Source organism: Aspergillus campestris, assembly GCF_002847485.1.
Source record: "Aspergillus campestris IBT 28561 chromosome Unknown P168scaffold_1, whole genome shotgun sequence".
Classification (NCBI taxonomy): Eukaryota; Fungi; Ascomycota; class Eurotiomycetes; order Eurotiales; family Aspergillaceae; genus Aspergillus; species Aspergillus campestris.
This window is the reverse complement of record NW_020194336.1, coordinates 2,984,911-3,009,043: the sequence shown is the minus strand read 5'-3', so window position 1 is coordinate 3,009,043 and position 24,133 is coordinate 2,984,911. Positions and strand designations below refer to the sequence as shown.

At 50.8% G+C, this 24,133-nt stretch overlaps 9 protein-coding genes across 9 annotated transcripts; 6 read left to right on the top strand and 3 right to left on the bottom strand.

Moving 5' to 3' along the window:
* On the top strand, positions 1-2,006 carry P168DRAFT_278318 (putative mucin; the record flags this gene model as incomplete). Its single annotated transcript, XM_024835682.1, has 3 exons — positions 1-465; positions 520-793; positions 850-2,006. 3 exons carry the CDS (start codon positions 1-3, stop codon positions 2,004-2,006), a joined length of 1,896 nt encoding a protein of 631 aa, XP_024697353.1.
* A 1,112-nt stretch (positions 2,007-3,118) lies between these two features.
* P168DRAFT_323829 (mitochondrial 54S ribosomal protein uL15m) lies at positions 3,119-4,372 on the top strand. Its single transcript, XM_024840740.1, has 2 exons — positions 3,119-3,468; positions 3,562-4,372. Exons 1-2 carry the CDS (start codon positions 3,152-3,154, stop codon positions 4,226-4,228), a joined length of 984 nt encoding a protein of 327 aa, XP_024697352.1. The 5' UTR covers positions 3,119-3,151; the 3' UTR covers positions 4,229-4,372.
* Positions 4,373-5,045: 673 nt separating this feature from the next.
* On the bottom strand, positions 5,046-6,887 carry P168DRAFT_230473 (serine/threonine-protein kinase; the record flags this gene model as incomplete). Its single annotated transcript, XM_024833240.1, has 1 exon — positions 5,046-6,887. One exon carries the CDS (start codon positions 6,885-6,887, stop codon positions 5,046-5,048), a length of 1,842 nt encoding a protein of 613 aa, XP_024697351.1.
* Positions 6,888-8,857: 1,970 nt separating this feature from the next.
* P168DRAFT_22177 (SH3 domain-containing protein) lies at positions 8,858-11,745 on the top strand. The gene is made up of 7 exons (XM_024833104.1): positions 8,858-9,106; positions 9,164-9,499; positions 9,586-9,738; positions 9,787-9,860; positions 9,909-10,275; positions 10,337-10,491; positions 10,553-11,745. The coding sequence occupies exons 1-7, from the start codon at positions 9,079-9,081 to the stop codon at positions 11,618-11,620; spliced, it is 2,181 nt and encodes a 726-aa protein (XP_024697350.1). The 5' UTR covers positions 8,858-9,078; the 3' UTR covers positions 11,621-11,745.
* A 742-nt stretch (positions 11,746-12,487) lies between these two features.
* P168DRAFT_323826 (uncharacterized protein) lies at positions 12,488-13,507 on the top strand (the record flags this gene model as incomplete). Its single annotated transcript, XM_024840739.1, has 2 exons — positions 12,488-12,873; positions 12,935-13,507. The coding sequence occupies 2 exons, from the start codon at positions 12,488-12,490 to the stop codon at positions 13,386-13,388; spliced, it is 840 nt and encodes a 279-aa protein (XP_024697349.1). The 3' UTR covers positions 13,389-13,507.
* A 1,049-nt stretch (positions 13,508-14,556) lies between these two features.
* On the top strand, positions 14,557-16,816 carry P168DRAFT_286820 (PQ-loop repeat-containing protein). The gene has a single exon (XM_024836432.1). The coding sequence runs from the start codon at positions 15,038-15,040 to the stop codon at positions 16,316-16,318; it is 1,281 nt and encodes a 426-aa protein (XP_024697348.1). The 5' UTR covers positions 14,557-15,037; the 3' UTR covers positions 16,319-16,816.
* On the bottom strand, positions 16,817-17,987 carry P168DRAFT_286819 (phosphotransferase family protein). Its single transcript, XM_024836431.1, has one exon. It carries the CDS (start codon positions 17,638-17,640, stop codon positions 16,966-16,968), a length of 675 nt encoding a protein of 224 aa, XP_024697347.1. The 5' UTR covers positions 17,641-17,987; the 3' UTR covers positions 16,817-16,965.
* Positions 17,988-18,173: 186 nt separating this feature from the next.
* P168DRAFT_332320 (P-loop containing nucleoside triphosphate hydrolase protein) lies at positions 18,174-19,383 on the top strand (the record flags this gene model as incomplete). The annotated part of the gene is made up of 1 exon (XM_024841656.1): positions 18,174-19,383. Exon 1 carries the CDS (start codon positions 18,613-18,615, stop codon positions 19,381-19,383), a length of 771 nt encoding a protein of 256 aa, XP_024697346.1. The 5' UTR covers positions 18,174-18,612.
* Positions 19,384-20,857: 1,474 nt separating this feature from the next.
* Positions 20,858-22,897, bottom strand: lcb2 (putative serine palmitoyltransferase 2; the record flags this gene model as incomplete). The annotated part of the gene is made up of 1 exon (XM_024833233.1): positions 20,858-22,897. The coding sequence occupies one exon, from the start codon at positions 22,895-22,897 to the stop codon at positions 20,858-20,860; it is 2,040 nt and encodes a 679-aa protein (XP_024697345.1).
* Positions 22,898-24,133: the final 1,236 nt, after the last annotated feature.

The following is a 24,133-nucleotide window of genomic DNA, read 5'->3' as shown; positions in this document are numbered from 1 at the left end:
ATGTCTCTTCCAGTCCTCCCGACACACTCATTTCCTACTGTCCCTCCGATTACTCCCACTCCACCTGTCTACACTCGCGCGGAAGGCGTAAGGAAGCGACATCTCGAATCTCTGCCCGAAGTGTCGGATCACTGGACCGCTCCCTTCAGGGACGGTTTACCAACTCCTCCCAGCGACATGACCGGCGTGGCCTACAACAGCATACCCCCGTCCAGCTATGGTTCGAAATTGGAGGGCATCACCCTTCCGCCTTACGCCAAAGCCCCCAACTACTCGTGGATTCCCTCGGAGCCGTCGAGTGCCGTGACGCTTTCCAACCACCGAAACCATGAGCCGTCGATCCAGAACGCCCCGGCCTCGGAACCGGAGAGTCGGAAGAAAAGCACCAATTCTGTTCCCTCATATCTCAAAGTTCCTCCCTCTATCAATAACGGCAAGGGAAGCTTGACTGAATTTGCTGCGCAGGTGAGCTCTCGTTCAACTATTTGATGAAGGTGGACTGGGTACTGACCAGAGTAGATGACGTGCCTCTTTTGGTTCGAAAGCACTGCCAAGTTGAAGGCCATTGAAGACCGCCTGAACTCCGTTCCCTTCCTTGTTCCGGAGGCCTTTCCCACGGCCGGATTTCAGAAATGGGTGACGAATATCCTCTCGACCACCCAAGTGAGCCAGAACGTCATCCTACTGGCATTGATGTTCGTCTACCGCCTGAAGAAGTTCAACCCCGGAGTGCGAGGGAAGAAGGGTAGCGAGTATCGTCTCATGACGATTGCCTTGATGTTGGGGAATAAATGTGGGTAACCCGAGGCCCTAGTAAAGTGACGCAACAGAGAGCTGACTGGTTTGCAGTCCTTGATGACAACACCTACACCAACAAGACCTGGGCCGAGGTCTCCGGAATCTCGGTTCAAGAGATTCACATCATGGAGGTCGAATTTCTCAGCAATGTTCGGTACAACCTGTTCGCGTCTGAAGAGCAGTGGGCGGAATGGCATACGAAGCTTGCTCTCTTTGCCGACTTTTTCAACAAGGCGACTCCTGCACTGGAGAGCGAGATGGGCCCATCCCCCCCAGTCCTCCGCGTCTCGCCCAATCTGGGACCGCTCCCTCGGGTGCCGCAGCTGTCATCTCCAGTATCCAAATTGCCCTCGCCTCCCGCATCCGATTCTCTTCGCTCCCACAACTGGAACCTCCCATTGAATGGCCCAGCATACTCGGCCGCTCCCCAGCCCCGGAACGAAGGACCCGTTCTTTCTCGAAAGCGTACTCGCGATGAGCAGATCGAGGAGCATCCGGCCAAGAGAGTGGCAATGCCAAATTCCGCGCAGAAACCTCTACCTGTCTTGCCGCCATCGTCGGCGTTGGCGAACATGCCAGCATTGCCTTCAGTCTTGACTCCGACATCAGCCTCTTCACAACCTTCCCTACCCACAACTATCTCGAGACTGCCTCCACCTAACTTCCCGCCGCCCTCCTCTTACGCCTACACCCCGTCTATCCCGACCCCGGTATCTCAGTACCCTCCCGCTGCCTCTCGCGCCATGCAGTCTTCTTTCAACCCCGCTCCCACCTGGCCGTCTCAAATGACTCAGTCGATGAGTGTTCCGCCTATGACCAATGGACTTTATGCCTCCAATACATCGATCTCGCTGCCAGATCCCGGAAGACTCAACAGCAGTCCGTTCGGAGTGTCATCGGCCACCGTGTCTCCTGCATCGGCATATTCCGTCCATACTCCTCAAACCTATCCATCTCCCTCCTACCTCCTCGCGAACCGAAACTCGCCCTACCGGCCCGTGCGAAGCGTCAACACCTTGCTGATCCCTCCGCCATCCTCGTCATTGCAACAGCAACGCAACATTCCCTACGAGCACATGCACTATCAGCCACTCGGCAAGACCGCGGCCGACCGCAAGTCTGGTCTGTTGCCGTACCTCCAGCCCGAGGATTGGTCGCAGGGACAGCAGTTCCTCCACCCTATCTTCCACTCCACCCCGAACTACTAGAGATGGCCGAATTTCATTTCTCGCAACAAAACCACCCATCACGTGACACGACGATTCATACGAGAGAGATGCTGATTCTTCTTTTCCATTCTGATTATTGAACTTACGACAACCCTGTATATTGTACTTTTAACCTTTTCCATTTTTCACGACCTGGCATCATTATGGCGTTTTGACATAGAACTCGGATTAACAACGTGTCCGGGGGATTGAAGATTTTTATCCATTCTCATTCTCATGTTATCTACTCCTCAAGCATCATGGGACTCGGCGTCTTTTATCTATCTTCTACTGCAGATTTGATCTGCGAATACATCCAGTGTGTTGATTTATGCATTGCATGTCTAGGCGCTTTTGGGTGCTGTTTCAAACGGACATACTTAGCTAGGTAGACTGGCCTTCTGCTGGTGACTTATATGATTATCGTGTGATATCTTATTCTGTACTCCGTAGTTGTGGAATTTATTTGTAGTTCATACAAGTCACATCGATCATGATCTTGCTAGCTTTACTATCTCGCCTTAGTCGATGAAGACATACAGACTTGTCAGGTGATTAACTCTCGTCATTACTGGACGGTCAACACCGTAGTAATCTGCCAGTCTACCGTCTTACAGGACCACTTTGACCACACTAAAGCCATGCCATATTGACAAATGTATGTATAGCCTTTGCTGCTCTGACCGACCAGGAGAGTAGCATGATGAGGATAGGCTTGGCTCGTAGAGTTTTACTGGTCTGGTTTATTGAGCTTTTGTATTGTTGGTGTATTGCATAGTAGGTATTTTGGTTAGGAGAGAGATGGCTTGACTTGGTCGTAGGTATTAAGTGTATATTATACTCGGATCCATAATCAAAGATTTTTTAGTTATTTAAGTTTAATTTCTCTATCTAAATGTCTTCATTTGATAGGTTTTGATTGGGAATTACTCTGGTTAAGAGGAATTATAGTACCTAATGGTTGTTAACGATAACCATAGGTATCGACCTAACTATGGACTTGGTGGGTTTGTTAGTAAACGGCCCGACATTTATCCACCCCGGGCCGCCAGCAGCAACACCCGGAAAGATCTTGTCGCCCGTTCGTTCCCATCCATATACATAACGCCGCCCATAACCACGCCGTCCACAACGCCATTGCAACAATGGCACCCAAGCTCCAAGCGTTAGCCATGCAATGGCAGCGCGCCCTCGCCAAGCCAATCGTGGCAACCCCGACACAGTTCCTCCTCCCCCAACTGCAGCAACAAACCAGGAACGCCCACATCCTCGCCTCGCTCTCCGATAACCCCGGCGCCTACAACAAGAAGATCCGTCGCGGTCGTGGTCCCGCTTCGGGGAAGGGAAAGACGTCTGGTCGTGGTCATAAGGGTCAGGGTCAGCATGGAAAGGTCCCTGCGGGTTTCAACGGTGGTCAGACGCCGGAGATTATTGTGCATGGTGAGAGGGGGTGGAATAATGTGTATGTTTTTTCCTTCTTCTTTTTTTCTTTTCATTCTGGGAGTTTTGCTCTATACGCTTCAAGCGGAGAGTGAAAATGCTAATGAAATGCTAGTTTCGCCCTCGACCTCGCAACCGTCAACCTAGACCGCATCCAATCCTGGATCGACCAAGGCCGCATCGACCCAACCCGCCCGATCACCATCCGCGAGCTCGCTCAATCCCGCTGCATCCACCAGACCAAAGAAGGCGTGAAGCTCCTCGGCCGCTCCGCCGACGCCGACACCCCCACCGACGCCTCCGCCGAGACCCAGGCCGCCACCGGCAGCAGCAGCGCCCTGAAGCAGCCCATCCACATCGTGGTATCGCGCGCCTCGGCGTCCGCCATCGCAGCCGTCGAATCCGCCGGCGGCTCCGTGACCGCCCGCTTCTACACGCGCTCCGCCATCGCGCGCATCATGAAGCGCGAGATGCACCCGTTCGTGTCGACGGCGTGGACCACCGAGAGCGGCAGCGACGAGCTGCACCGCGCGGACGGCATCCTCGACGGCCAGACAACCGAAGTGGCTGTTATGAGCCAGATGGGTTTCAAGTACCGTCTGCCGGACCCGACTAAGCGTCGCGATATCGAGTACTACCGTGACCCTGCCCACCGCGGGTATCTCAGCCATCTGCTGAAGCCGATGGAGGGTCCCAGTTTGTTCTTCCGCAGCCCGGTTGAGAGGAAGTCGGCTGCTGGTACGAGGAAGGAGAAGGTGTTGCCTGAGAACAGACTTTGGTAAGGGTAGTTTGGTGCCTGACTGTTTGGTGTTAGCGCTTTTCTATCTGTGTATTTTGGTAGGGTTTGGTTGATGTCTTCCTTTTTTCTTTGTTATATTGGATCCTTGTATAAATATCATTTCTAGATCTTCATGGAATACGCTTTGAGCATAAGCTTCTTCTATCTTACGAGATCTATCACGGCTTGGTTGCAACACTCGAGAAGTCCAACCTACGCCAAACAGGATTGCTTTGATGGCGAACCTACATAATTTCGTCTATGAGCCAGCTGTCTTCGCCAGTCACTTCGAATCAACGATAAAGCCACTTAAGCCTATTGTATTAAAGAGAAAGAAGACCTCCGGATAGGTATATAGGTACACGATAATTAAGGCAGAAAATTCCGACCGTACAAACGCCTTGCTGGTTGCCCACGTATCATTTTGGTAATTTTGCTCAAGAATCTGCTCGGGAATTTTGCTCGACTGGTTGAAAGAAATGGGAATAATGGGGGAGTGGAAAGCCAAAATGTCGATGCTTGGAAAACAGACGCATATAAAAGAGAAAGTAGTATAAAATATATCAAAAACGACGAAAAATGAGAAGACACCACGAGAAAGCGAGAGAGTAACATCAGAAAGGAAGGGGAAAAAACAAGAGAAAAAGAGAAGGGTATCAAATATGATCGAAATCCGAAACACCACCACATTCGTCCAAATTCATTATAGGGTAGAAACGACCTCCTGGTCGTAAAATTAGAAATTCGTGTCAATCTGTGACGACCCATCGATCAACGAGGGTTCATAACACAAATCACACCGCATGACCCCAAAGACACTTTTACAGTCTCCACGGGCTTTCAACGGCACTGTCATCAATACCATCCGAGTACTCTTGGAACCAGCGAGAAGACAAAACATCGCGAATGGTCCAACGGCTTTCAGGGTTCATATCGAGGCATCCTGCGATCACCTCCAGCGCAAATTCTCGCTGCTGGCGACCAGGCAACTCATCGCCCGCGCCCAGCACGGCATTTTTGTCCCATATGCCGTTCATGATGCAGTTTTGAATGCGAGGAGCAAAGGGGTCCTGGAATGGTCGTGATCCCACCAGCACAGCGAAGAGGACGACGCCGAACGCCCACATGTCGACCGAAGGGGCGATGATGCCACATGAAGAATGAAGCAGCTCGGGGGGCGCGTATTCTAGGCTTCCTGCAACGCTGGTACTGGAACCAGCAGGTCCGATATTCTGCGGGGGTGGCCGATCCGCTGCATCGTCGTAAGGGTCGGGCGAGCCACCGTCATTGTCCGTGGACATCCATTCTGCCATTCCAAAATCACACAGTACAAGGTTGGACGAAGTCTGGCCATCGGACACCTCGACCGGATCCAGGAGGCAATTCTCGAGTTTGATGTCCCGATGCACCACGCGTGCATCCTCGTGCAAGTATCGCAAAGCGCAGGCCAACTGATAGGTGTACTTTTTTGCCAATCTCAATCCAATACCAGACCGATTTTTTTTTATGAGGTCAAATAGAGTGCCGCCGATGTGCAATTTGGTGAAACAGAAAGTTGCATATTCGGTCTCGTAGACCGCGTCCAGTGTCAGAACATTCGGATGGCTGAGATATCGCCAAACCCCGACTTCGTGGTCGAATTCAGCTTGAACGGCGTCGTTCTCCATTTCGCTCTTGCCAGAAACTTGCTTCCGAACAATCTTGACAGCCAGCCGCTTGGTTTCGCCGCTCTCCTCAACCTTGTAGGCTTCTTTGACCGTACTAAAACCACCGAAGCCGATTTGCTTTCCAAGGACGTAATCCGTCCCGACCATTTGTCCCTCATCGTCGGGCTTGGGGGCAGGTTCTTCCCTGGTGCTCCACATAGAAAGGAACATGCTGGCTGGTGACTTGCCGCTTGAGGCAGTAGATCGGCGGGAACTATGACGAGTAGAGCCTCGGAGACCCCTCTGCTTGCTTCCGAATGGAGTGGGCACGCTTCCCGACCAAGAGCCGCGATCATCCAATGACGCAAATGTCTGTGCTGGGGACGCCACGCAGATTGGAGAAGGAAGGATGCCTTTCGACGCTTCCGGGGGAGTTCTCAGCTCCTCTGTGACGGGGGATGCAGTTGACACGGAGGTCAAGGAAGTCGGACGGTCGATATCCTGCTGAGCATCGCGAGTCCCACCATCTTCCTGAGGGAGCGCGTTCCTCAAAGCTGAGCTCCTCGGCTGGAACTTCTGAGCTCGCACCCTCCCATCGCCTCTGGGTAACGGCTCTTCGAGCGGTCGCGGCTGGCCCGAGTTCAGGGTAACATTCGGGTCAAAGCTAACGGAGGGTCGCCGGTTTTGCAGGAACTCATCAAAAGGGGATGCTGGGATATCATCCGGTTTATGAGGGAACTCGACATCATCTTGCGGAGGAGGTTCGCCAGGACGGGGTACGGAGATTGGCGGTGTCGATGAATGCAAATCATTCAGCACACTGTTGTCTTCATCAGTACCGCCACGGGATGCGTCATAATCGTGAAAAGTGTTGGTACGGTCGCCCTCGATACCATCTCCACTACCCATCCCTCCTCGTCCCCCATTTTCAGGCCGCCACCGGGGCCTGTGTGCGAGATCGAAAGAAGTATCAAGCCTCAACCCAGCCAGCGCACTGTTCCTATCTGTATCAGCCATGCCCCTCCCTGAGAGCGCAAGGCTAGTTTCGTAGTAGTTATGTCGAGTTGTTGTAAGTTTCTAGCGAGTATCACGGGATAACATGTGTGGTGAGAGGTGGATTATATGATGAAAGGATGCTGTCGCAAAAGACACCCGACAGAGGATGACGTCGACAGGGAGTATAGTAGGCAGGCAGTGGAAAGGGTCTCATCGACAAAAGGTGATAAGAATGAGGTCACATAGGTTAATATGGATGGTAGGAAAGAAGGAAAAATCGTCAGATTGGGATGAAAAAGAGGCAAGGATGGGCATATCGGGTGAATACGGAGGTCGATTACTGCAGGATGAGGAAATGAGCAACAGCGGGGAAGGCGGGTCAGGGTGACTAATGCACAATACTATCAACCAGGGCCAATGAACGCGGGGGCAGACGTAAGGTGGACCCGCCCGGTCTATCACCTGACTCTAAAGTCATCGGCGCTAATGCAGTGTACCCTCTTACCCTGTACCCTAAACCCTAAGTGCGTCCCGGTGAGTTCGTCTGTAACCTGCATTATCGCCTCTCGTTCAGCCACTTAAACGTTTATATTATGTTTATTCATGTATAATGAAGTCGCAGCTTACTTAAGACGTTGTCCATCTACCGTTCTTAATACTCTCTAACCCCCTTGGTATAGTGGTGGTACAAACCATGACAATGTTTACATGATAACTTGCTCCGCGGGACATACTATTTAAGTTGGATAAAACTATGGGGTAATCAGACCGGACTTGAATAGATTGCAGGTGCCTAGGCGCTCACAGGAGAAGTCTGTTTGAAACCCCACCGTAGTACTACATCTAGATGTGTGAGTGGAGTACGGAGTAGATCTAAAATAATCCAGAATTGATCTTTCGATCTTTGGGCTCAATTGTCAGTCCAATACATGTCTAAATATGATAGGAAGGAACTCATGCATCGACTGAGCAAAATACCACGGGATACGTCTCATTGGATGGCAACGACGTCGTGCCTCCACGAGTGTGTCTTCATCTAACATATGACGTGAAGAGCTACTACTCCACATACGATTCGCTTGAAGGCCTGCAAGGCTGGCTATTAATCCATGTACTAAAGGCAGAATTTCCGATGATGCAACCATCGCTACACCAATATTCTCGAGTCGTATGATGATCCCTCACTATAATTATGTTGCTATAATTAACTATTTCATCCCCCCTGTACAAACATGAAATTGCAACGTCATGGAGAGAGGATAACAAAATCTCTCTGATCACCGAGGTCTAATAATCTTTAGTTGATTGTTGTAAGTCTCTAGCAAAGACATTTTCCCTTTATAATCTGTATGTCTTGATTGAATCTCCTTGTTGTTTAATTTGATGAAAAAGATGAGGAATTCTTTGATTGATTGACTGGGAAAGGGATCGGATATTCCTTTTCTATGTGATTGATGCAAATAAGACCCATCATACCTATTCTTCCAGAAGATGTATCTTCAACCCAAGGGAATTCTGAAGTGTCCGTTGGGCATGGAAGAATAAATAGTTGGGCGGCATATACACCTTCCCACAGTAACCAAGCCTGGGCATCTAGTGGGGCTAACCGAAGTGGACGACCCAAGGGATCGTGTCTGTGGTCCAGGCACGAGTTCCTTTCCGACGTTGGCTCATTTAGGCGCGCGCAAGGGGCGCTTGTTACGGAGATTCTGGAGACCTCCTTTTCCCGCGTGTCTCACAAGTCTGGGGAGCTCGTTCCATCCAACTGACGGACAGAGTTCCGGGTTGTTTGTTTGTCTGCCCACGGCCTCTTTCTTTTTTGCTTTCTTTTCGGTCGCTCATATTACTCTGGAAGTATTATTTTCATCCCGTCGCTCGAGCCCCCCCCTTTCGATCGCCTTGTGCGATTATTCTTTGTTTTCTGTGGCCCAGTGCCCTCCCCCACCTGTCGCTATTCGTGGCGTAATTATCTCCTCGTTCTATATTCGTCTCTATTGATCGCGGCCGGAACCTTGTGGCCTTCGCTCTTTTCTATACTCGTCGTTCTTGTCATTCCTTCGAGTTCTCTGGGTCGTCAAAACCGCCGCGTTCCTTCCGCACTTTGATCCAACACAAAATTACCAATTAATGAATCGCTCTTAAACTCGCGAGCTTTACCTCAACTTCTACAGATCTCTCACTGCTTTCTATAAAAACCTCCAATTCCAGCACCATGGCGAGACCGAAGATGGTGCGAGCGGGTACTTGTTTCCCACTCCGTATAGTCCCCACATAATACTAATTTCCAGACACTATAGACACCCTTGACCTCCAAGACGCGGAGGCACCATCGGCGAAGGACCACACGAAGCAGGGTAGTAACGCGGCCAACACCCAGGGTACCCTTGCCCCCCACCAGGAACAATCTATCCGCCATGCCGATCAAGACTCGAAGTCGGAAATGAAGCAAGGGCCCGGAGGAGTCTCGACGAACGGCGACGGAATAGACATGTATGATGACGAAGATGACCTGGATGGTGATTTGAGACATGGCCATGACGCGGACGATGGCGACATCGGCGACGGGGACAGTGATGATATGCTGGATGACGAGTTTATGGACAAAATTTCTAGCTCCCCATCGATCGACGATGGTGAGTAATGCCCTCTTTGTGGCATTCTGTCATACCGTTTTCGCTTTGTGCGTGGGCTCTACAAGTTTCAGGCTAACCCCGATCAGAGGATATCGACTTTGAATTCGTTTACGCCCTCCACAATTTCGTCGCGACGGTCGATGGACAGGCCAATGCATCCAAAGGCGATACCATGGTTCTTCTCGACGACAGCAACAGCTATTGGTGGCTTGTTCGCATTGTTAAAGATGGCAGCATTGGTACGTCGAGGTCCTGCCAATAGCATTCCACTTACTTACCAAACCTAGGGTATCTTCCCGCTGAGCATATTGAGACGCCAACCGAGAGGCTTGCTCGTCTGAATAAGCACAGGAATGTTGATGTATGTGGCTCTGACTCGGCTCCTTGATTTGTCTAATAACATCTTCAGCTTTCTGCCACGATGCTGGGAGACAACTCGGAAAAGTCTAAAAACCCGCTCAAGAAAGCAATGCGACGCAGAAATGCAAAGTCGGTTGCTTTCACTAGTCCGACCTACATCGAAGCATCCGATGTCGATTGGTCTACTGACGAGGAAGATGATGACGATGCGTCCTTCGCTGATGAGGACTTGGCGCGGGACGTTGTTGACGACATTCAAGAAGAGCAAGACGATGACATTGTTGTGGAGCCCTTGAGAACTAAATCACAGCGTGACAAGGTATCCGAGGAAACGGAGAAGATAGATGAAGTGCAAGAAGCCGATCCCTCTAGTCCTACTAAACCACGATCGAGCCAGGACCTCCTGGAGCCTGATGGTAAGATGATCTTTATTCGCGCCATTCGACTGTTTCACAACTGATCTAACTTTGTTTGTAGCCGAGAGCACTGTCAGCAGATCGAGAAATGGTACTGTGCGGAATACGGACTCATTCTTCAAAGATGAGACAGTGGAAACGAAGAAGATCTCACTTACTCCCAACCTTCTCCGAGATGAGAACCGTGGCGGGCCTATGTCACCTGATTCGAAAGAGGTAAGTTTTCCACTGGTCTTTTGTTTCCTGTTCAAGGTACTGATAGGATGTTGCGCTGCAGAGTCGTGGAAGCTTAGACACGCTGGACAAGGCATCTATCTACACAACCGACAAAGAGAAAGCCAAGGAAGACAAAAAACGCAAGGACAAGAAGGGCGGGATGCTCAGTGGCTTGTTTAAGAGAAAGGATAAGAAACCCAGGACTTCCGAAGATGAGCCCGAGGACCTCGAGAAGGTCTCCGGCGAATCATCCCGAATGTCACCACCGCCAAAGACCTCAATGGAGTCGATTTCTACCATCTCTTCACCCGAGACGCGTTCTCCTAAGTCTGTCGCTGCCGTGCAAAGACAGACTGGTAAATTGCAGAAGCCGTCTCCGGAGGCCGCTTCCCCCACCAAGCAGGATTTCGAGTACACCTCTAGGGCACATGAACGGATCCCAGAGGAGGAGGAACCATTATCTCCGGACATCCAAAAGCCAGACCAGACAATTCGCCGTGTGGCGTCTGAGGATGCTCAAACCGCTTCCCGGTCTCTCCAACATGTTGGCACGCACGGAGAGGCTGTGTTGTCTTCTATTGATACGTCAAGGTCGCCAGCAAAGAACCAAAAAGACGAGCAAGAACTGGTTGATAAACGGGCGTATGTCCAACCGCAGTCTGTGATGTCTCCGCCCCAAAAATTCCCGCCAAGTCAGGGCTCAGAAAACCGGAACCAACGTTTGGACTCGCCTATCCATACATCTCCCACGGTATCTGGAGTTTCACCACTGGCACCAAGCATGTCATCACCGGGACGCTCTCCTTCTCCAGTCTCCCCGCCTCTGTCACCTGCCAGTGATACTATGGATCGAAAAGCTAGCGACGCGACTTCTGTATCGTTATCTTCTGAGCTTCCTCCATGGAGCGATGCAAGCCTACGCTCGTATCTTGACGAAGAAAATGATATCCGCGATCTGTTTATTCTCGTCCATGACAATTCCAATGTCCCACCTGCTGGTCCTGACCATCCGATAACCGGAAGTCTCTTCAAAGAAGAAAGCAAGAGGCTGAAGGAAATGACCAGCCACTTGGACACCATGCTAAGTGACTGGATCACCCGGAAAGCACAGAGCACAACAAGCAAGTAAGGATGGTTCGCACTCCGAAGATACCTTTTCCTTTCTATCTTTCTTTCTCTCTTTTTTCTTTCTCCCTTTTATCTGGCTAGACTCGGGCCCGCGTTCCTATGCAGCAAACGGCCTAGTATTGGTTACATATTGGCTGAAAGGGGTGCGATGTGCTGGACGCATGATTTTGGTTGGACCATTTGGACACTCTTTTTTCCGCCCTTTTTTTTGAAAGAATCATCGGGGGCAGTATGGCTGCCTTCATAGGACATGGTGTCTTTTCTTTCTCTTATTTGCTACCAGTCGTTTTGCCATTTTCGTTTGGTTGTTGATTTCCCCGCCTTTTCAACCCTACTGGGATACCCAAGTGATTTTCGTCTTTGTTGCTTTTGTTTTTATCTTTTTCTCTGCTTACTATTCCCCCTATTTGATTTTGAGACTTTGAATTATTCATTTCTAGACCTGAATACCTGTAGATCCTTAAAGTAGAAAGTTAATATCGTACTCAATACTTGGCACCCAGGTCAGGATATTGGAGTGGGTATTTGTTGAACCATCAAGCAATGTCAGCAAATACACATATGATTCATAGCAAAATCTGTCATTTACATGATTGGCAATCATCAGGTCTGACGTAAGTACGAATTACAAGACCGCTGTGTAATATAATGCAGGGGGGTGTCGTGCGGCCTGGTCAGCAGATAGGGAAGCTGTCATTCAGCCGTCATTCAGCCAGTCATTAGACAGACAGTAATGATACACGCATGCCCTTCCCTACATCTTACAATCCTAGGTATTTATACATATTGAGTCAACATCCTGACGTATCCCAACAATCGTGAACTTCTTTCTTTTCCCTTCGCTGTTTCAGACTACATACCCTTCAACATGGCCGATCCATATCAACAGTATACAAACCCACACCCGCAGTACATGCAGCAGCCAGCCCCGCCTCCCCCCCCTCTTCCTGCGGAAAGCGAGGCAGCGTACTACGCACCGCCCGATAGTCTCTACCAGAATCCTCCGTATGACTACGAGACGCAGTACTCGTATGGCCAACATGTCCCGCCAGATCATGGATCGAACTATGATGTGAGCCAGATGCCGAGATATCAGCCTCCGATACCGCCACCGGCGCAGAGCCAGAGCGATAACTTTTTGAGTCCTGCGTCGGCGGCGGAGTATCATCCGCAAGAGTATTATGATTCGGGGCGACTGAGTCCGAATTATGAGGCTGTGGCTGTGGGGAAGATGGGGAGTAATGCGGATTATTAGTGTGTATATCGTCTTTTATCCTTCCTGTTTGGGCGACTAACTAAGAATGTGATTTTGCAGCAATCGACACCCAGCTGAGAACCTTAGCGGGAACAGTCCACACCCATCCCAGCGATCAGACCTCCCAGAAGGTCCCGGAGGCGAAAAAGACGGCGGCGCAGATGGCAGCGGCGACGAGCGCAGCGTGGGTGGGGCCCTGGTAGGCGGCGCTACGGGATACTATCTGGGACATAAAAAGGGTCATGGGCTGCTGGGGGCTGTGGGTGGTGCGTTGCTGGGGAATTTCATTGGTGATCGCTTGGAGGGGGATGATGGGAAGGGGGAGCATCATGGGGGCCGGCATGGGCATGGACATGGACATGGACATCGGCATGGGAGACGGCGCCATCATCATCATCATGGTCATCATGGTCACAGTCATGGTCATAGTCATAGCCATAGCCATAGTCATAGTCATCATCGGAGCCGGTCGAGGCATGATACTAGTAGTACTAGTTATAGTGGGAGTTCTTGATCGTGGGTGGTTTGTTGAGTTTGTTGTTTTGTCATAGGTTTGTTGCCTTGCTTTGTGCTTTGCTGGTTATTAGAGGGGCGTTTGAAGAAGATGCTGTTTTCAAGATTGATGATTCTGATGATATGATGATTGATGATTGCGATTAATATCGTTTATGATTAAGATCCAGACACTACAATTTTACGCACCATTTATGTATCGATAGATCTAAAACAGATAACCATACAGTTTTGAATACTATCTGTATCATCAATTAGTAGCCATGAAATCACTACAAAGGCTTGAACGAGTCTATCTCGCCGTATCAGAGTCCAGACATGAGGCTCAGCGATATCAGATCTCCGATATCCGGCTCGACCAATCGACAGCCACAACTTCGCAACTTGCCAAACCTTATTCTAGACTAGACTTTGGTCCAGGCAGACTTTAAACCCTGAAAACCAATCATCTCGCTCAGAACACCCTGAATGTCGAGCAATCGCGAAAATCCACTCTGGCCTACTGGACCAATGGCGGGGAGAGCCAAAGTACACGTCGACGCGTCGGTTGAGATAGGCCAGTCTAGGCTGTTTCAATAGATATGAGTCATACTTGATGGATCTTATCTGGATAGAGAGCTGAAGTGTGGGACGAGGTCGTATTCCTTACTTTCCATTCACTGTTTCCTATCATGTTTGGGGGATGCACTGGGATCATCCTGAGACAACAGTACACTATCCTGTCACAGATGACGATTACTAACTCAACTCATACATATCTACTGGTCTACGATCAAGTGTGCCTATACAGGCATTTGAATCATAGGCTGTCGTTTTGTCCGTTCACAAACCACATGAGCTCGTACAGTACGCTGTTCTTTTAGACACCACGACTGATCATCAGTATGTAGAATGGCCGTAACTTGGCAATCGTCACACTGCGTGAACCACAAGATCCATGAGATAAGCCATGTCGAATCAGCTCTCAACTCTCAGCCATCACGCTCCCTCGTAAGCGGCCGGGTGAACGGCATAAATAGCAGTATTCGTCCCACGTACGGACGTCAAGCATGTAACAATGGATAAACCTTATTTGCGTGATTCTGCAGATGAAATCCTCAAAGACTCCATCCCCCAGGGAGGATCATGGAGGAGATGCTCCTGAAGAACTACCCCAACCGGGTGTGATATCCGCGGTGTAGACACTAGCGAGGAATGAAGATCCGCAATAGCCAAACACGGTAAGCCTCAGGCTGACCCGCCGGATGCCCGATCCACTCTATTGCGGGCAGCCAATCAGCGGGCCTGGATAGCGGGGGATCTGTTATCAGCGGTGACAATCATCCCCATCAACTCGTGACCGGATCTCAGCTCGAATGACTGACTGGACTAGTCCACCACACCTCATCCCTTCCCTCCTCCCTGACTCTCCCCCTTTCCTTTCATCCGACTTGCTATTCTTATTCTCTCTCTGTTTCTCAACTGTTATTTCTCTCCGATCTTTGTCGCTACGCTTGAACATCCCTCCCTGTACAGTTGGAGTATACCGCTCGATAGACTACGCCTGCTCCGTGTGACGCGCGCCGGTGTCCCTACATTATTCTCCCTCAAGCTTGCTAGAGCATTACCGCAGAGTCCTGTCCGCGTGACACATCATCGAAGAAACAGATCATGCATTTCCCTCGATTAGAGGCTGCATTACCGCATCACTGTGAACCGACATCGCCCGTACTGGCCTATATTTCCGCCCACCTGCACATATGCCTTCCGACGCCTCTCGCACTCATATCCACCCTCCTTGGGATGCTCAGCATAGTTTCATGGCTATTCGCGCAGCTCCCGCAAATATACAAGAATATACAACTTCAGTCGACGTCGGGGTTGTCCATCTACTTTCTTGTGGAGTGGTGCTTGGGTGATGCGAGCAACTTGCTCGGTGCTCTGCTCACCAGGCAAGCAGGCTGGCAGGTGGTTATTGCAGGGTACTATGTGCTGGTCGATGTGACGCTGGTGTTCCAGTTTTTCTGGTACACGCACTACAAAGGAAGATGGGAGGATCGCTACATTGGATTTTCTTCGTCGCGCCGCGATGATGGATCCGAGGACATCCTGGAAGGAATCTCCGTCATGGAGGACGACTCCGCATCACAGACTATTTCTACAGGGGGCACACCGAGATCCAACGCAAAGAACGTAGCGGATCTTAAGGAACCACTACCGCGCTCCCTGGGCAGCCAGTCTCCGTCGTATTCCCACATTGAGAAACTAAGCACATCCCGACGCACGACGAGCCGACCCAGCAGCGGACCGAGTCTTCCAAGTGGACCAGCAAGGACGATTCTACTAGCCTCGATGCTCTGCGCCATGGCCGCAAACGCCGCACCGACAGAAGTGCAAACCACAGCCAGTCCATCAGACGACAGCCTCGAACTTCTCGGCCGGATCTTCTCCTGGATGTCGACCGTCCTGTACCTATTCTCGCGCCCTCCCCAACTCTACAAGAACTACTGCCGCAAAAGCACCTCAGGCCTGTCCCCACTTCTCTTCATGGCCGCCTTCTGCGGCAACTTCTTCTACTCCGCCTCACTCCTGACGAACCCCAACGCCTGGGCCGACCTCCCACCCTACGGCGGAGGCGGGTGGGCCGATGCGGACGGCAACGATCGTCTGGAATGGATCGGCCGAACTATCCCGTTCTTCCTTGGCGCCTTTGGCGTTCTCTTCTTTGATGGCTTCATGGGCGCCCAGTTCCTCATGTATGGCTCAAATGATGACGAATCTGTCATGGAAATCGAGGACCCTAAGCGTGGGCGTAGCAAGTGGACTCGCGTCCGGGGCTGGATGAGAGGCTGGATCCCCTCTATTTCTCCGGATCGTATGCAGTCTGCGGAGGCGTCTCACGAGAGTCAGCGTCTTCTCGCTGGTGAGCGGGATCGATATGGTACTGTCTGATGCTATTCTCCAGGCAGTCACTTTCTTGATTCTCATTACTTCTTTCGCATCACCCACTTACTGTTATTCCCGACGATCTCGCCTGCATTCGCAGAGGGGATTCAATCATGACGTTACGACATACACACCAGAGTACATGTATCCTCTGGACTCCATACATTTGTTCTCTCGCTTGGCACTATTTTTTTCGGGTTTCCTACCTTTAGCATTCACTTGGTTTAGCTTCTTGGCGTACTATCTTCCTTTTCTTTTTCTTTCCTGAATCTGTGCCTTCCTCCCCATATTACACATTGTTTGGCGCTCACACACGCACGCGTCATCAGAATTGGATTTACAACGGTTGTTCTGTCTTGGGTCAGGTTGGTTACTCCGATATGGTTGGTTGGTTGGTTGGTTGGTGGGTATACACACATGCATACAGGTTACATCTTTCTATAGACGGCAGTCATATGGTAGAGGGTCAGTCAGTACATACTATTACAATATGTACCAGAATTACACCACAGCTTCAACATTTTCATAAACCTTTCTGCTTCGGTGCTCACAGTGCTCACGTGTCAATTTTGCTTTTTGCTTTTTGCTCACTGAAAAAAACCTACGCATACCCGGAGCTTATCTCAGTTAGTAGGGGGAGATAACCTGACATACTACCAGTAATACGAAGAGCCTGTCAAAGAAGCCAACGCGCGCTCACAATCTAGTTCCGCCATGTATCGGCCGCCCCCAAGCCCTATCACAAAGTTATACCACCAGAAATCTTCCATCGTGAACCCAAGCGCCGTGGTAAACTCCCAATACTCAGGGTACCAGCCCGCAGACTCCCAGTCCAGAAACCCCGTGATCCGTCCGTTCTGCACGAGGATATTATGGTGTTTAAGGTCGCCGTGCGTGAAAACAACACGATGAGCCATGGACCCCATCTTCCTGGCCCGAGCAAGCGCATCGTTGTACTCTGCTTCAGACGGGAAGCCGCCTGCCCAAGCGGGCTTCAGAAGGTTCTCGTTGAGCTCTTGCTCCGACTCGAACGGCCCAGTGAGATGATCATTAGGCACGCGGACACTCCGGACAGCCGTGCCCACCAGAGAACAAACCCTGCTCCCGTCCCACGGATGTTCCCATCTCCGCATCACCTCCAAGTAGCCCTTTAACTGCATCTGGATGGTATCCCGTTCAGCGTCGCTGAGCGCTTCGTATACTCGACCAAGTTCATCGCCGGGAATACGCGTCATCGGGATCGATACGGGAGCATGCGGACTATCCGCATGTTCTCCGTAGCAGATCACTCTCGGAACGGGGAGACCTGCCCTTCTGGCGACCTCCATCGTCAGGACTTCTTCCAACCGCGTGCCGTCAGACCATTTCAGGATCCGTCCGAATGGAAGCTGGGCGATCTGGTTGTCGTAGGTGGTCCCTACCCAGCTGCAGTATGATCGGTAGAACCGTCTCAGGTACTTGTGACTGATGCCCCATAGTCGGCGTACCTGTGGATGAGTCGTGCGTGGGGTTACGGGTATTTGGTCGGTCACTGTGTGTGTGAGGTGTGGACTGTCCAGGTGAAATCTGGCATCAAGCAATGGAGTAGCAACGGGAATTCCATCATCAGGGGAGATTATAGCAAAAGTGGAAGGGGTTGAAACGGAGTGTTGGGCCTGATGGGAGAAGAAAGAAACATGTTCGTTTTCTGGGTCAGATGCTTGCATTCATTGTCTCTGGGCGGTTGTTGTGCACGACCATTTTCCTCTGGTTAATTGGGTTAGGGTTCACCCCACGGGGATCCTGTTGGTCGCAAAACAATGCCCCAGACTCTACGCCTCTAGGCCCGGTCCGAGGCCGGCTTCCGGGGGCAATCCTGTCCCTTTCTAAGAATCATCGAGATAGCTTCTTTTATATGGGAGATATTAACACATAACAGACCTCCTCTTATCTTATTGCTTAGCTTATCTCTATATATATAATTAGCTAGTGATAGCTAATAGTGAAAAGCAAGATTCTTCCTTCTTCTCCTATGTATGGGTATATATATACGTAGCTTTCTTCAATAATTTTATATAAGTTTGTCCGGGGATACTTCCATGAAACTCTGGCTGGACTTTTTCGTGAATTAGGTGATCCCCGTCCGCTGGAAACCACATGCATTCAATCAGCTGGTGCTCCATCCCGACCAGAAGGAACTCATTCTGGTTGTCATTGAATCGCAAAGAGACAATGGGCTTGGATTCGAGGACTTTGGGGCAGGCAAGGGTCAGGGGATCCTGGCGCTGCTCTCGGGGCCACCAGGAACGGGGAAAACCATCATGGCAGAAGCAGTGGCTGAGAATCTTCGTGTCCCATTGCACACTGTCGGCTCTGAGGATTTGGGCTCTGGCGCTTGGGAGATTGAGAGGCGACTCAAACAGACAATGAGCCTGGTTGCTCGCTGGAACGCCATTCTGCTACTGGACGAGTGTGGCATCTTTCTCGAAGCCCGCACAACACACGATCTCGAACGGAATGCCGTCGTATCGGTCTTCCTGCGTTGTCTCGAGTATTACGAGGGTATCCTCTTCATGACCACCAACCGCCCCGAGAATATCGATGAGGCCTTTCGCTCTCGGATTCATCTTATGCTCCAATACCCCAAGCTCGAGTCACGGTCGCGCCGCCAGATATGGTCGAACCTACTGCAGTCGTCTGTTCCCCATCACGAGCTGACAGAAGACGATATCACTCAGCTGGGGGCTCATGAGCTCAATGGACGGCAAATTAAGAACACTGTGAAGATAGCTCAACTGTTAGCGCTCAAGAGAAAGACGGGGCTGAACAGGGTATCTGTTGATGCTGCTCTAGGGATTGAAAGGAAGTGGCAGACCCCTGATTTCAACACCAGCCAGTCTGGATGTTCCAGTTTCTCCTGTCCAGCGGTAACAGAAGAACTGACAGCTCCGCCAAATGGCGACACGGGCCGAGTGGTCGCAGCCCAGGAGACGCAATCTTTAAAACGCGCACGCGATGTCGAGGTGACAGACGAGAAGAGGGAGAAGAAGAAGCAGAAGAGGAAGGATAAAAAGAAGAGCAAGAAGGAGTAGTGGAAGACGGCGCGGGGTTCAAAAGGCTACTCAAACGTAGTTATGGGAGGACAAGAAGAAGAAGAAGAAGAAGAAGAAGAAGAAGAAGAAGAAGAAGAAGAAGAAGAAAGGAACATGTTTGGCAAAAAAGGCAAGAGCTACTTCGCAAACCGGCTACCCCCGTTTACATCTGTCTCTCTCACACTCAGATTTGTTGTTCACTTCTCTCATCCCCGTTCCTGGCCTCACCACATCCAGCAAAACATGTCCCGATCGCACACTATCACACATTATGCATGCTTGACACATCCTGAGTAGACTTGTTAAGACAGTTTCCCTACAATTCAAAGCGTGTTCAGGTTCATAGATGCTTAATCCCAAATCGCCAACCCGTTATCTTCCACGACATTATGACTTTTTTTTTGTCAATAACCAAGACGCAGTCATTCCAGTGCCTAAGCAGTGTGGGGCTGCATGTGGTATGTAGGATTGGGGCTTCTTGTAGATTGATTTTGGCGAATGTATTGTCATGTGGATGGTGGTGGTGGTGGTAGACAATAAATTCAGAAGACATAACAGAACAGAAAAGAACACACAAAAAACAATATGAGACTTGAGATCCCATATACTTGAGCATTTATCTGTCTATCATTACAAATGATAACGGTGAATGAATGACCGAGGCATATCATATGTGTATCTACCTTACAGGAACGCTCATTCATCGTCAACCTCATTTCATTAAGCTAAGGTACAGCGGGTCGGTGCAAACGTCCCGGGTAATAAAAGATGTATGTGAAAAAAAGGAAAAGAAAAAGAAGAAAAAGAGAAGAGGAGAAGGGAACAAAGAGCAGGCAGCCCCGGCCCTCCAGCACTTGGTGGGCAGTCGATAGGCGACCGCTCGGTGGGTCATAAGGAAGTGTCTATAGGGATGACATGACGGTGGTGATGATTTGACCAGGGGGGAGGGGACACTGCCGGATGAAGAAGAATAATGGTAATAATGGTGATGTTGATGATAACGGTGATTAGGGGATGATCGGGGGGAGAGGGAACACGGCGGAATGAAATGGAGGATGATCCAGGACACTCTCGGTTCTCTGTCAGTCGCACGGCGCGGAGAGGTCAATAGGATGATAGAAGACGAGTCGAGGGTATGTTTTGTTGCGATTGATGTTTTCTCCAATTAGTGTAGGTGTGATGAACCATGATGATACCCCGACCGTCTTTCGATCTGAGTGCTCCCATGGGGCGCGTGGACTGATCTCCGAATAGCCGTTGAAGGCGGTGATAATAATAGAATCTGTGCCGCGGTATGACCAGCATCAACCGGGTCCATATAAAATTGAACCGTGACTGTGTGAAAAAGAACTCCTTCCAATCCTATATGCAAGACCACCAGAGGTAATATGGACATTCAACGTAACGAATGACCCGGCCCGCCCGGAAGTGGGCAGGCTGGGTTGGGCTTCCAAAAGAACACGCGTGTGCCCGTTTAGTACAACGGCGTCTGCACATCTTGAACACCACGCTTGATCACATCTTCGAGCCGCCAGCGCGGCGGGATGACGGTGCTGCTCTGATGACGACGCTGGTGTTTCAGCATTTCGGGAGACGGCTTCACATCGTCGGTGGGCGGCAAGGCGCCCCCAGCAACGCCGGTCGAAAACTTGAGTTGCAACGCGTTTCCGATTTCGTCACACGCAGCCAGGACCCGATCCAGGTCTTCTTTCGTGTGGGCGGCCGAGACGCAGAACCGGGCTCGGGAGGAGACCAGAGGGGTAGCCGGATAACCGACGACGACCACGGAGATCTTGCGTCGAAGCATTTCGTGGGAGAAGGCAGGCATCTTGGCCGGGTTGAAGAGGAGAACAGGGATGATAGGCGAATCGTCGTGGCCGTACACTATAAAACCAAGACGCTTCAATCCGAGACGCAGGTAACGAGAGTTGAAGGCCAATCGCTGTAGCCGCTCTTCACCCTGGCCGGGGACGATGTCGCCGCTGATAAGCCGCAGCGCCGAGGAGATCTGCGACAGCACCGCCGGCGCCGGAGACTCTCCGTAGAGAACGCCCGAGTTGGTTGCGCGCAGGGTGTCAATCATCGCCTTATCCGCCGCGATGTAACCTCCGTTGGCGCCAAAGGACTTGGTGAGGGTCCCCATCAAGACATCCACTTCGCTGGTATCGACGCTGAAGAAGTCACAGACGCCGCGCCCGCGGGGACCAATGGCGCCGATAGAATGGGCTTCGTCGACAAAAAGGTTGAACTTGTAACGTCGCTTCAACAGAATCAGGCCGGGGAGGTTGCACATCGATCCCTCCATGGAATAGAGGCCCTCGACCACGACCAAGATCTTCTTCCACGGGCGGTGCGTGCGCGGCTGTCCTTGGCTAATTGCCTCACGCAGTTTGATCTCCAGATCCTTCATGTCATTATGTTTGAACATGGCGATCGACGCGCCGGACAGACGGGCGCCGAAGCGGATCGACGCGTGGTTGAGTTCGTCCGAGATGAGGAGACAGCCCCGGCTCACCAAAGCGGGGAAGACATTGGCATTGGTTCCGAAACCCATGGAGAAGACCATCGAGGCTTCCTTGCCCACGAATCTGGCTACTAGATCCTCCACTTCCACGTGCAGATCCTGCGAGCCGACTTCGGCGCGGGTGCTGGGAGAGACGATGCCGTATTTTCGGATCGCCTCCTCGGCCATGTCGGCGCAGGGGCCTTCGGATTGGGCGAAGCCCAGGTAGTTATACGAACTGAGGTTCAGGGTGTCGGTGGTGGTTCCGGTGAAGTAGAAATGCTTATTGTGGTCATTAGTGGACCGGTCCATCAAGGTGATGTACCGGCCGGGCACGCCGATCACGGGGCGTTCGAAGCAATCGTTGATGCGCAATTTTAAGCGGCGGACGTAGAAATTATCAAAGTCACTATTCAAGGCCCCGTAGCCATTCTGCGGCTTCAGGTGGCGATAATGCTCTTCGCGGAAGCGCTTCCCGAAGAAGTCACGGACGTGCCCAAAAGCAATTAGGATTAGGTAACTGATGTAGGTGGTGAGCAGATAGTAATAGGGCGGTTCGTCCATGACGGGCTCCGGGAAGACACCGCCAGGATGTCGACTCGAATAGCGGTGGCTTTGATGACCGATGGGCCCGAATTGCGCATGCTGCTTCGCCAGGCGACGGGCCTGCTCCGGCGAAGGGGGCTGGAAGAGCGTAGTGGGCGGCTCGTCCATGTTGGGATTGTCCGCGGTGGCGGTGGAGAGCGAGATCGTCGGCAGCGATAGGGAGGCTGAGCTGATGGGAGGAGCGGAGGCAGGAGGCTGTGAATTGGCACTAGCGGTCTGTCGAGGGGCAGTCGCGTCAGCCTTGGGTTTCGGGGAGGCGGAAAAGAACTGAACGAAGCGATTGGGCTTGACGGAGGACGATTGAGTCGCAATACCGCGCTTCCCGGAGGAGGTGGAGGAGGGAGAAAAAGACGGCGAGCCGGAGGGGTCTTGAGCGGAGGAAGAACCAACAGATCGACGAGGCATCGCAAGGAAACCAACGAACCAGACAAGTGAGTGTTGTTGCACCACTGGTGATTTGAGAGATTGAACTCTGCGATGAACACCGGGACAGAAGTTGTTATCACGGCACCACCAGTCTGGTTTCTTGGGTTAAGAATAGATCGACACCAATCTATTCAGCCGCAGAACAGCAGTTAGCGACGGCGTTCCCCAGTATGATAAGACAAAATAAAATAAAAATAAGAATATGGTCGAATGGGTGTGAAGAAGGTAGCAAGAAATTCAAAGGTCGAGTCGTGCAGGTAAAATTCAGGTACAAGATAGGAGAAGGGTGGAGGCCGATTCCGAGGGAGCCGGGTCGGTCCTGTAATTTGCGGGAACGAGCAAAATGGAGTTGACTGACCGACATGCACACGTGGAGAAGGCGTTGAAGGACTCGGAGCCTTGCAAGAGACGGAGAATGGATCCCAATCAAGGGATGGGAAGTTTCAATTCCCAGGCAGGAGTGAAAGGATTGACGAAATTTAGGAAGAGAGTGGAGGATGATATGACACAAGAGCAAGAGGGGGAAAAACAAGAGGAGAGAGAAAGCTTGAGGAGGAAAAGAAGCGAAGAAGAGAATTCGAGAGAGAGAGAGAGAGAGAGACAGAGAGACAGAGAGAGTCCTTGGGTCACGGATGGATCCAAGCGCCAAGTTTTGGTTGGGATTCTTTTTCTTTTTCTTTTTCTTATTTTTTTCTTGATTTCTCTATTTTTTTTTTTTTTTTTTTCTTTAATTTTGATTTATTTTAATTATATTCTTTTCCAGTTCTTTCGCTTTCTTCCCCTGGCGTGAGTCTTATTTCTTCATTTCTCAGGTTGACTAATGCTTTACTGCTTTTCTCCGACGGCTCCGAGGTATGGTAACGTGGTAAGATATACCGGATGGAAAGTAGGATCGGAGCGATTGGCTGGATTGGACCACTATGGAAGCGCCACTAGGATGGGTTTTCATACGGTAAATGAGTTACCAACTGAGTTACCAGCCCCCTGGTTCCTTTTGTGCTTATTTTATTAATGGATTTTATTCATATTGATTTGATATTTTATTTACCTACGGTATATTAGTTTTAATTCTTTCCCTCCCTTGAATGTGATCAACTAACGAGTCTGATTCAATTCAATTGGATCAACTCATCACAATCCAGCCCACCCAACTTCAGCCTAAGAAAGGGGCATGCAAGGTGAAAGAGATGGAAATGAGGTGAACTCATGCAGGAG

Excerpts from the sequence above, each read along its gene's own strand:
- P168DRAFT_323829 (XM_024840740.1), top strand. The coding sequence starts at position 3,152 with ATGGCACCCAAGCTCCAAGCGTTAGCCATGCAATGGCAGCGCGCCCTC. Across the intron at positions 3,469-3,561 it reads GAGAGGGGGTGGAATAATGT|TTTCGCCCTCGACCTCGCAA; the intron begins GTATGTTTTTTC and ends ATGAAATGCTAG.
- P168DRAFT_22177 (XM_024833104.1), top strand. The coding sequence starts at position 9,079 with ATGGCGAGACCGAAGATGGTGCGAGCGG. Across the intron at positions 9,107-9,163 it reads ACCGAAGATGGTGCGAGCGG|ACACCCTTGACCTCCAAGAC; the intron begins GTACTTGTTTCC and ends CAGACACTATAG. Across the intron at positions 10,276-10,336 it reads GGACCTCCTGGAGCCTGATG|CCGAGAGCACTGTCAGCAGA; the intron begins GTAAGATGATCT and ends CTTTGTTTGTAG.
- P168DRAFT_286820 (XM_024836432.1), top strand. The coding sequence starts at position 15,038 with ATGCATTTCCCTCGATTAGAGGCTGCATTACCGCATCACTGTGAACCG.
- P168DRAFT_286819 (XM_024836431.1), bottom strand. The coding sequence starts at position 17,640 with ATGGAGGTCGCCAGAAGGGCAGGTCTCCCCGTTCCGAGAGTGATCTGC.